The 12,069-nt window shown below is 24.6% G+C and overlaps 1 protein-coding gene and 1 pseudogene across 1 annotated transcript; both read right to left on the reverse strand.

The window, feature by feature from the left end:
• Positions 1 to 215: 215 nt before the first annotated feature.
• On the reverse strand, positions 216 to 650 carry LOC145829024 (protein cornichon homolog 1 pseudogene; annotated as a pseudogene).
• A 9,409-nt stretch (positions 651 to 10,059) lies between these two features.
• On the reverse strand, positions 10,060 to 11,565 carry LOC145829025 (serine/threonine-protein kinase pim-3-like). The gene is made up of 5 exons (XM_082936763.1): positions 11,520 to 11,565; positions 11,195 to 11,335; positions 10,884 to 11,033; positions 10,573 to 10,712; positions 10,060 to 10,332 (listed from the first exon to the last, which is right to left on the reverse strand). The coding sequence occupies exons 1-5, from the start codon at positions 11,563 to 11,565 to the stop codon at positions 10,060 to 10,062; spliced, it is 750 nt and encodes a 249-aa protein (XP_082792889.1).
• Positions 11,566 to 12,069: the final 504 nt, after the last annotated feature.

Consider the following 12,069-nt stretch of genomic DNA (forward strand, 5'->3'; position numbering starts at 1 on the left):
AATAAAAATAAACTAAAATTAACTAAAATTTAAATATGTTTAAATAACTTGATAAGTTCAAGGTTTAATAATTTCTGTTATCAGTACTGTAAAATTAAAACTTTAGATTAAAACATACTACAATTTTTTTTTGAAATAGTTTTTTATCAGCGCTAAAAAAACTTAATAACGAAAATGCACATCAAATAAACATCTAGAGAATGATGCGCAGCCAATTAGTTCGCGAGGGCGTACACAAGCCCAAACAGGTAGCCGAAAAACGAACCAAAGTAGAAAAACGTTTTAGTAAGACCCTCCTTAAAACCGTAATCCAGATTTTTACGGTTCATAACGGTGGTTGGGTCGTACAGACCCGGTGTGGTCATGTAAGACGGACGCTTCTTGTATTTGTAACAGTGGTAAGCGACCAGCGGACAATTGAGACCGAACGAAATCCAACTACCGCTTGCAAGGAACAAAAGTGTAACGGTTGAGTGAGCAACATATTCGGGTAGAACCAGAGGGTTCATGCTTCTGCAGTGGTCTATCGGGTTTTGCTAGGCAGATTTGAGCTCGTCGAAGGCAATCGCCTGGTACGCTGACAGGAATATCAGGAACATTGATGTTATAAACGCTACTATATAACAGAAGGCAGCAAATGTGAAAGCCATTTTAATACTTAATAATACTCTGTTTGGATTTTTATTAAATTTAGTTGTTCAAAACTACTTCTGGTACTACAGTTTTCAACTCTAATTAAAATAAATCTCTAAATCTTTTACTTGTCGCTTAGGTTTTGAAGAATAATTTCAGATAAATTTTTTATTCATTAACTGTAATTAAAGAAAAGTGCATAAAAATAAGTGACTATAAAATATTTGTAATTTTTATTACTAAAGTCCTCATAAAATACTAAAACGCTAACATAATTAAAAAAAATTCAAATGAGTGGCGACTGTAAGCAAAGTTAGTGAAGTATTTGTTAAAGCATATTTATTTTTTTTGATTATATTCAGTTTTGGATAGTAATATAATGTAACATAAAAAAGTATTATAGCTTAATTAAATCAAAGTCGTTAAAATTTTAACAAATCATCTAACTTAACTTTTAAAATTTCTAAAGCTTACCTGAAATATTCAGAAAATGTGAAATTAAACTAACTTTAGTTAAGCTACAAATTTTTAAAATATTAAATTATATGAACTTTGACTGGGCTAACTAAAGGTTTATGATTTCAAACTAACCTGAGTAAGTATTGTGACAACCCTGAAAACCTTTAGTTCAATTTTGAATAAATAAATAGCAATACTTTGTCTAATTATATTTAAGTTGTTTAATAATTCTATTAAGTTAATAATTTAAAAACCTAATAAATGTACTACATTTTGTTTATAGTTAAAGTGTTTAGTTAATTTCCCTTAATGTAAAAAATTATTTATCCTGATTATTTACTTTTAAGACTTTCAAACTAAAAGTTCACACATATCTACAATTTCAATTTTGTTACTATTTAGATATACAAATATAGAATGTACAATTAATTTTGCTATAATCTAAGGTAGCTATTTTAACAGGTAAAAATTTAAACATGTAAATGAACACAAAAAAAAGAAAAGAATATTATAATTTAGGAAAAAACAAGTAAATTTTAATCATTAACAAAAGTGAAAAACCTAGTATTTAAACTAATTTGTTCAAAAAATTGCGAAATTTAGATTAGACATCAAACAACTATTAATTAAATAATTTAAATTTTAATTTTCGAATAAAATACTTTATAATGTACATCACAGTATTTTTAAATAATTTATACTATTTGTTTTTTTTTATTATCATTTTATTACAAAAAAAAAATTACAACAAACTATACTTAAAATAGTCAGAAAACCTAGACTTTATTTTTTAAATTACAGTCAACCTTTTTTTTTTAAATTTCAACAAGCTTTTAAAACATGAAAAATTCTTCTAAATTTTAAGTAAAATTTCAAATATAAATTTTAAATTATATTTTATTATAAATAATTATAGTTTTAATATTATAATGTTAAAAAAAAAACTTTTATTCAACTTTAAATGTGATCTACAATGAACAAAATCAAGGAAAACATAACTCTTAACTTTTTTTTTTTTTATAAATTTAAGTTTTACTATTAATATTTATTTAACGTTAACAACTCCAGTTATCTAAAGTTGTTGATGATTTTTGATCACAATTATATATTTTTTTCCAGACTGAAGATTCAATAGCTATTTTCGCCTAATTTTCCAAATTTAAGCTCAAAGTTTCATTCAAAATATATTTTCATATGTTATATTTAAAATCACGTAAGGAAAAAAGGTTTTGTTTTAAATTCAAACATTATTTTAGTAGTCAAACTTAAATTTTTTGTCAATTACTTTTCTGTTATACTTTTTTGCAATTCTCTTTTAAACAAAGTATTTAATCAATCTGAAAATCTACAAAATATTTTAATGCTTGAAATGTTGTCTAAAGCAATTAAAACTTATTTTTAACTTTACGTGGGTAAAAACAAAATAAAACTTTTTTTTAAATATAACTTTAATTTATAAACAATTTAACAATTCCAGAGTATAAATAGTATGTTTTAGAACACTAATTGTCCCTTTTAAATTAAAAACAATTAAAATTAAAGATAAAAAAAAAATAATGATAAAAAACTGTTAAAATAATGATGTAGTGTTACTTAAAATGTGATTTGTATTTAATAAAACTGTAAATATTTTATAAATCCTTGTTAAATCTAATTAAAATCTCTTATATACTACAACTTTAGTTTCTATAATATATTAAAATTATTTTTAATTCCAGGGTTTTCCAGGCTTTTCCATGATCTTTATAAAAAAATTCAACTTTTTAAAAATAAAAGTATGGTTTTACTCAATTTAACTTACTTTTTTAATTCTTTTTTTCAGGTAAAATTGTCACCATAGCTGTTCACTTAAGCTTACCGTGAATTACTATCATTTTAAACTATAGATTAAAAAAAAGTCTAGTACTATAATTATTAATATAAATTTAAACTTCTTTCTAACTTAATCAGAATAAAACAAAAATCACATAACTTTACAAACACAAATAAATATTTAAGTTTTATTTGGTACCTCATTTTTAATAGGAAGAAAGAAAATATAAATTAAAAAAAAAAACTAAACTAACCAAAGAAATATTTGAAAAGTCCATAAAAGTATTTTGTCATGGCATGAATTTTGAATAAAAAGGAGCAAACTTAAAACAAATATACAAAGTATCTTGTGTGCCTGTTGAATATTTTTCTTTTTTGTTCAGTTTTAAACAAAGAGAGTGTTAAAATTTTCTTAATTTTTTTTTTGGTTTTGAGCCTAATGAGAATTTTAAAAAATTAATTAGATGAAAAAGTCATGACCTATCACATTTCTTAATAGTAGCAAATTTAGGATAGATTCATTTAACCACAATACTACTCTAACTAGATTATTAAATTAAGCTAGGATGAAAACATCAACTATATTTTCAATCAAAAGACTTAAAAGACAAATGTTCTATAAACTATGTTTAGTTTCCATAATTTTCTAGTGCAGTGGGAGTACTAACTGAAGAACTTATCAACTTATACACATTTTGTTAAAATTATTAACTATGCAAGGTTTCAGAACAACTGTATTTCTTAAGTTTGTATTCAATTAAGCCTGATGTTGTGAAGTTATAAGTTTGGAGCAAGTTTGGTATAAAGCAGTGTTATATTTACTAAAGCGTGAAATTATTTTTATAAAACAAGTAAAAGTTTGCACGATTCAGTGCTTAACTGGCATGATAACTATAAGCAATATCAACAATTGTTGGGAGTTTTCAAGTTAAAGCAACAAAATTATTAGAAAGTATCTTTTATGTGCTAAAATTGTATAATATAAAGTATATACGTACTTTAAAACCACTCTATATAAAATATAAATACCTTTTAAAAAGAAAGCTTTTATTAAATTATGTTTTAATAAAGAACAACATACAGTGTTGATAAAATTAAGAATATTTAAAAGTTTCTGATTGCTAAATTATCCTTTATATATTTATAAAAGATAATTAGAGTCAAACAACTAAAAAATGTTTGTCTTTTGTCTCATTTTCTAAAGTACTGAAAAAAGCCATATTGTACCACTTTTCTATGGGATCAAGCCCAAGCGCCATTCATACTTACCAAACATAAAAAAATAACTATTTGAAAACTATATACTCTGAGCTAAAATATGAAGTATAAAACATTATTGTAGGAGTACAGTAAATTTACAATTAGGCTTGAAAACTAGTGAAATTAGTAATAACGGTACAAATTAGACCGTAATTAGAATGACACTTGTATTTATAATATCTATATTTAAAATCTTTGTTTATCATAATAAAGTTTAAATGTAATAAGTATAAAGAGAATTCACATAAATGTTGTAAAAAGTCTTTTGACATAAATTTTTCGTTTTCTCAGTTTCTGTTTTTAATTAAGGTATTATTGCCAAGTCAAAAATAAAAGTTTAAGATTTACTGACTAAAATATTTTTTTTGTTCAACATAATGAGTTTATTGTTAATGAAAATACTAGCATAAGAGAAATCACTCCAGCAAGTAACATGTATAAATTAATTTTAAATAAGAAATTAAAGTTTCTCTCTACTTATTATGGCATGAACAATATCCGCATCTATTGCCCCGATCTTGGAAATTGCTTTTCCCATTTGTTTAAACATGGAAAATAAATACTAAAAATAGCTTCATAGCAATTATTCTGTTAGAGCAAAACACTTTAGAAAAATTTACTCAATATCTTAATTTATAAGTTTAATGCGAAAGAGTATTTTTTAAAAGTTACTTAAAAACAAGCTTCTGTTAATATAAACAGACTATGTAATTTCTTATAGTAGAAGCTACTTTATCTAAAATTCATTTTCTCTTAAAAGATAAATTAAATTAAATTTTTGTAAACAAAGAGTTGCTTTGCAACCTTCTCAGTGTGCAGTGCATTTGCATTTTATTTAATTGAATCTCCAATAGATCAAAATGGCTTAAAGTTGACCTTTTAAGCCATGAGAGAGTAGAGGTAATATGGTTTTTTGAAAAAGGACCTATGAAAGTTTGCTATCAAAAACAGCTATATCAAAAAAGTATTTAATTAATTTTAATTTAGTTAGTTTATGTAACACCACAATACAGGGTTTCCACTCTCTTACTATTCTCAGGATAACTCAGGAAAGTTATAAATTTATTATATATGTTTTTAAATCATTTTAATTTTCTTACTTAATTCTAACTCTGAAAAGTTTGCTTTTTCTTAATTTCTATTATTATTTAATTAATTAAAAAACCAAATAAAAATGTGACACTACATTACTTCAAAATTGTTGTTTAGAGAGAATCAAAACTTTTCTAATGAGCATTTTATTTCTTATTTAAGTTATCTATAAACTTTATTTAAATTAAGTGACAAAGAGAAATAAAATAGAATAACTAAAAGAGTAAATAATAAATATTTGTTTAGTGTTGAACTATTTTTGAAGAAACTTGAAGTATTTTGTTTTAGATGCTATTTCTATATAAATAACTATAATATAACAGGATAATCAGTTTTATAGGAAAAATTACTTTCTAGGTGATAAGGTGATTTTATAGTAGGTTTAAATATTTTCTAAAATACTTAATAGTCTGCAAGTTTTAACACACCACTTTGAAGTCTGTAATGAAATGGTTTTGACAATAATTGAAGTTTATTGATTGATTATAAGGCTTAATTTAGTGATAACTTTTTCATAAATATTAAAAGTTAATTCCCCTTAGCTTAAAGTTTTTATTGTATTCATATTTTTGTGTATTTTAACATTGAATTTTTATGATATTTATTAAAATATTTGATACAAAGTATACCTTAATTTGATAGAGTATTAATGAGGATACTTATTGAAATTATTTACTTCTATATTATATTAGAAGTACTGAGCAGTTTATCATAAACAAACTAGTTTCATTTACTAATATAACTTAATCTATCTTTACTAATTAAGAATTTTATTTTTCATACGAAAGAATGAGTAAATTAGTAGAAATTTTTATTTTTAGTTCATATTGGCTTAGCTTAATTTTAATAAACCTTAAAAAATTACTATACAAAATCAATGTGTACAAAGATTTCAGATCTTTCTTACTAATAACTACTAATTTTATAACTAGTTTAAAAGACCTGTTAGTATATAATTTTATAAATTTAATTTTATTCATTGTAAAAACTTATAATTTTTTTTTAGTGTATCCTGTAGATAAGAATAACTCTTCGGTAAACTAAGTAATTGTTTTTCCTAGAAATAATAAAATATTAATAAAAGTTTTTAGGAAACATTTCATAACAGATTCATAAAGTAAAGTGCATAGTAGCTATTTTTCAGATCAAATACTCAACCTATTATTTAAAAATTTCTTGATAATTTTATGTCTACATTTAGGGATGACAATTTAATATGTACTATTAATGATTTCTTTTTTATAAGAAGTTTTTTTCTGTTTCAATCGTTCTATTAATGCATGTTGATAAGATTTATGGTTTCCATTACAAATAGTTGTTATTTGAATATCCTTGATACAAACTATTTATCTTGTTGCTATCAAACTATTTTAAATGCCAATTCTTGATTTCTGTTTGTTGATTTTACAGTTTAATGATATACTAATTTTTTTCTTTATTAAGGGATAGATTATTTTAACTTAGTCCGTAATATTTTCATTAAATAAGAAAGTTTTAATTTGATATATTATTAAATTAAGAAGAAAATTCCTTTAGAAAATGTTTGCTAATTTTTCATAACTTATGTTTATATGCATAGTATGTTAGCATTATTTCAAAATACCGTAAACATTTACAATTCTCTAAACGTATTTAAATTTTGGAAATATTCCTAACTATTGACACTTTGAAAGTAGTCAACAAAATAACTCAGAGTGAAACAATGTTAAAAGCGATTTGTTTTTTTTTTTCTTATTATAGAACTAATAAAAGTTAACAACTCTTCTTTTAGTTTTAAAGATATTAATAAGTATTTACTTAAACTTCTAAGCTTCAAGTTAAAATATTATATAAAAAATAATTGCTAGATCTAAAAGATATATACAAAAATAATGGAAGAATTGGAACCAACACCCGGTTTTTATGCTCAAAACGGATATGGAGACTATGAAAAGCTATTTCTCCATCATGCAACAGTCAGTATGCTTAATATTTATGTTTATATTAATGATGTGATCTAATTAAATAAATTTAATTTTATACTTTTCATAAAAGAAAAAAAAAAAAAAACAACATTTTGGTATAAACAAATCTTTTGCATTTTAATAATAGTTTAAATTATATAGTTTATATGCAGAAGTGTCTGTAAAAGTTAATTGATTGTTTTTTTAATATAAACTTACAACATTACATCAAAATTTATTAGGCCCTTAACAACTATAAGTGGCCTAAAATTAATGTCTACTTTTGTTAATCTGTCAACAGTTCAAGACAATACGAATGAAGACCTAAGTTTAGAATAACAATAACATGTCCAAATGAGTTATAAACGGTGTTAATTCATAATAACTAGCTATAAGTAAATTTTATGACCAACTAAGCTTTGCAATCTTTACTTTTTTCTTTTTAATTAAGAGTTTTATTCTTAAAGTGCCATTTTTATTTAAGCCACTTTTAAATAATAATTGGTAGTTTGCTACTTGAGCTGAACGCAGGCCAGTAAAATCTTATTTTAAAGTAGATTTTTGTATGTTTTATTTAAAAATTACACTTAAATAGACTAAAGTCCTTGATATACTGCGAAAAGACATTTTAAAAACTCACGAAGAAAGAAAGTTAGTGCTTCGTCGGTTAGAAGAAGAAGACCAGGTTAACGTTTTAAAAAACTTTGCAAGAAGTAAATCAATTAAGTTCTTTATTTTGCTGCATCACATAAAGTGTTATAATCCGCAAAAAGAAGATGAATCGTTCAAGAACAAAATTGAAGAGATCAGGCTAGATGTTGACCGACAAGTTGAAGAAATGAATGATTTAATTGCAGCGAAAAAGAAAGAACTCAACAAAGCACTTTCGTCTGAGAGGATTCAACAATTTTTGCAGTTCGAAGCTGATGAGTCTCACGTAGGAGATCAGTGCCAAGTGTGTCTGGGAGAAGTCGAAGTTGGAAGATTGATGAAGCAACTGGACTGCAGAGGTCAGCATTCGTTTTGCAGTGTTTGCATCGATACATGGTTCGCTGATCACAACACCTGTCCTATCTGCAGACATGTTTTTTTGTGATTATTAGGCAAATTAATGTTTTAATAATAAATTAGTATATCAAACACTTTTAGTCTTTTATTATATGTAGTTTTCGTTTTGTTAAGAGCTTATTTAAAAGTGTTAAGTATAGCCTTCGCAAATGCTGTAGTATATCAAACTTTTGGTGCTAGTTTAACTTCTTCTTATTAAACTATACATTAAAATTAATTCAATCCGTTCTAACTGACTTAACATATCCATGGACACACTTTTATTTCCCATCCGATCAAAAATAAAAAATATTAATTATAGTTCAAATCGATAACCACAAGTATTATTTCCAGTTACAAAACCAAGTTAACCTGCTTATATAAGATCCGAAATAGTACAACTGTGCTTAATTACAGTATGTCATACATTCATATGATGAGTATAATCTAATCAGGTCAATTGCAATATATCGTAAATTTAAAGTTATATACTAAGTCTAACAACAAAACATTAATATATATATATATATATCTATACGATGATTGAAATAGGTAAAATTTACATTTTTGCTTTTCAATCCTTGCTCGAAGTTATTAATCTCTTTTTAGTTGTATATTATCTAGAGTTAGTTTAGTTTGTTTTGATTAAAAAATGTAGAGCTGTTATCAAAAACGTGTTTTGTCAACTATATAATTGTTCAAAACTGCTTAAGCTTATTTTTAGAAGAGTACTTTTAGTTTTTCTTGTTTAAAATTTTCTCAGCTGCTAAATTTAAAAGTTTAAACTTAGCTTCAAAATATGTGATTTCTTATACAATCAAAAAAAAAAAAAGAAATAAAAATTTAGAGTCTCAACGTACTAAAGGTGCTATCCCTAGATTTTATGTTCCATTAAATCAAAAACAGTTAAATCTTTACTTATAACAAATAACTAATATACGCTTTCAAAACATAAATTTTACTTGATGTTTTTAAAATTTTAACTGTTTTTGAAAGTTTTACTTAAGGTTAAAGCCCTTTATTAAAAAAAAAAAGAGCTTATTCAAACAACTTTTAGTCATTTATTAAAAATAAAAAATTTAAATTTGAAATGAAATTAAAACAAGTTAAACTTTAAATGCCTAAAATTCCGTAAAATATATTATATAGTCTTTTTGATTCAGAACTTTTTTTTCAATTTTAAACAAATGTACTTATTTCTTTAGAAAATAAGTTAGAAATGTTAAATTTACAATTAACGTGTATTTTTTACAGTGTAAGTTAGCTTTGTTTTAAACCATACTCAAACTTTCATTTCCGTTCAGTAGTTTTCTAGAAATTGGTCCAGTTTAAAAGCCTTGATGTTTTCTTAGTCCGGTAGAACTACAAAAAAAAATTCTTCTTAACAAACTTTAAATGTGTAATAAAATAATCACACTACCAGGTAGTAGAAAAAAATTTCAAAAAAAAATTAAAAAATCTACATTAACGTTAAAAAAACATAAAATAGTACTAAACAAAATTTAAAACCGTTTAAGTAATAATAATTTTATTTGATAGAATAGAATAAACAAAAAGTTAAATTAATTTTGTAAAATTTAAAACTTTAATTTGTTTATAAATCAGAATCACGATTTTTTTTGCTAGAAAATTGCTATGCTTTTAAACAGAATAAAACAATAAACATTTTAGGTATATTATTTTATTTGGGTCATCTTCACTGCATTAATTTTATCAATATTTATTTAATTACACAAGACTTTTATTACTCATGTTAATCTTCCTAAATGATTTCTTCATTTCTTAACTAAGGATTTTGTAACCAAAAGTGGTTCTATACACTTATTTTATTGAGCCTTTCAAAGCGGTCTTTATGCAGCGCTTCATCCGAAAAGAACCTCAACTGCAACGACAAGTCTCCGCAATAAACTTGTTTCTTTTTCATGATCTCCATGGGATTTCTAAAAGCCTTGTTGCCTTGCACCATCATGTAAAGAACCAGATTTGCGCCCCAAAAGTCCAACTGTTCACCATTGTAGCGCTTAGTGTTGAAATACTCCGGTGGATAGTACAACATTGTTCCCTTGAAATCTTCAAAGTCAGCATTCTAAAAAGCATCAAGTTTTTAAATTTTGTAGAAGAAATTCATAAGGTGAAATTTATTATCTGAGGTAAAAAAAAAGTTTTATTTGTACAACAAAGCTGATAAAAGGTTTTTTTTTTCTTTATTCAGAATTTTGTTTATCATTACAATACATACTAAAATATAAGTAATGTAACTAACACAATACTTAGCTTTAGGTTAGAATTTTAATTGATTATGTACTGCAATTTGTATATAACCTACCTGCTTATAAACTGCGCAGCCGAAGTCAATGAGTTTTATATTTAAGTTTCGTGGATTAATCAGGATATTTTCCGGCTTGACATCGCTATGAACAACTTGATCCAATTGGTTTGAGTGAATCACTTCCAAGTATTCAGTAACTGTTATTTATTCAAATGTAACATCTTTATTTAAAATAAAGATTTAATTAATTAAAATTTATAAAGAAACAAACAGTTAATTTAAATCTTTATAGTAAACCTATATCTATACATCTATTAATGAAAAAACATTTAAATAGTTTTAGTAACAAATGTTAACAAAGAAAATACGTACATCAACGTAAATCTTTTTAGCGTTTTTTTCTGACAAAGCCCCTTTTTTGTGGATGAATTGTTTCATAGTGATGAAGCCCTTCGGTTTTTCCATCACGATCAAAAAAAACTTTTCATATTGAAACCACTCGAATACCTTAACAACACCTTTAAAAATATAATGATAACTAGTTCAGATTGCTTAAAACCGTTTAAATTTTTGAAATTTAAATAACAAAAACAGGTGTATTACAAATATTAACTAACGAATATTATTATTTATTTTATAGTAGTCTAATTATTAAAAGACTTAAAATAACAAAACAAACCTGGATAACCTTTATTTCTCGTTGCCTTGTAATGTAATACCAACTCTTCTGGTATATTTTGTCCACCACAAAGACTTTCTTTGTAAGATCCCGCGTTTAAATATTTCACTGCTACTTCAAATCCAGTGGTACGATTTTTAGCTAAAATAATTGTTATTTTAGAAATTGTTTTTATTAAATTAAGTATTTTTGTTTTGCTTGCTAAATATATATAGTTGTATAGACATAATTTTGGACCAAAGTCTAAATTAATCTTTTATAAAGTTATTTGTTTCAAAATGTTGAATATTTTACATTAAATAGAAAAACTCAATTTAAGACTAACCTGTGTATACACTACCCTGGCCACCTTGACCTAACTTGGGGCCCATTAGATATTTATATTCAAACTTGTAACCATAACTAGAAGAAATGAACTTATTGCTTTCATTCAAAAGTTCATTACTTGTATTTGCTTGCCAACCTAGGTTTAATTTCCTCTCGTTAGTTTGAATGGTTTTGTTGTATTTCGGACCTCTTTTCAACATTTCAGCTAAAGTAGGTTTGCAAGGTTTCTTTTGTTGGTTAGGACTCTCAAACAGACATGACGTTTTATTATGCTTGTTGTAGTTGGTAGAAAATTTTTGTGCGCGCATTTTTTCATTTGTAATTGTTTTATTAAAAGTAAATGCTAATAAATGGTTAGTTTTACATAATAAACTTGATATTTTTATTACTTCTGATTAATTTATAATTTAAATTTATGTATAATTTAATGTAGATATAAAAAAAAATATATAGCAATCTTTTGTTAAATTTTAAAGTAACTGTTAACTGAACTAATCAAAACTTTTCTATAGTTCTATAGCGTATTACTTTAAATCTAACAAAAACCT

This window comes from Thalia democratica, chromosome 2 (assembly GCF_965202585.1).
Source record: "Thalia democratica chromosome 2, ktThaDemo2.hap1.1, whole genome shotgun sequence".
NCBI lineage: Eukaryota > Metazoa > Chordata > Thaliacea > Salpida > Salpidae > Thalia > Thalia democratica.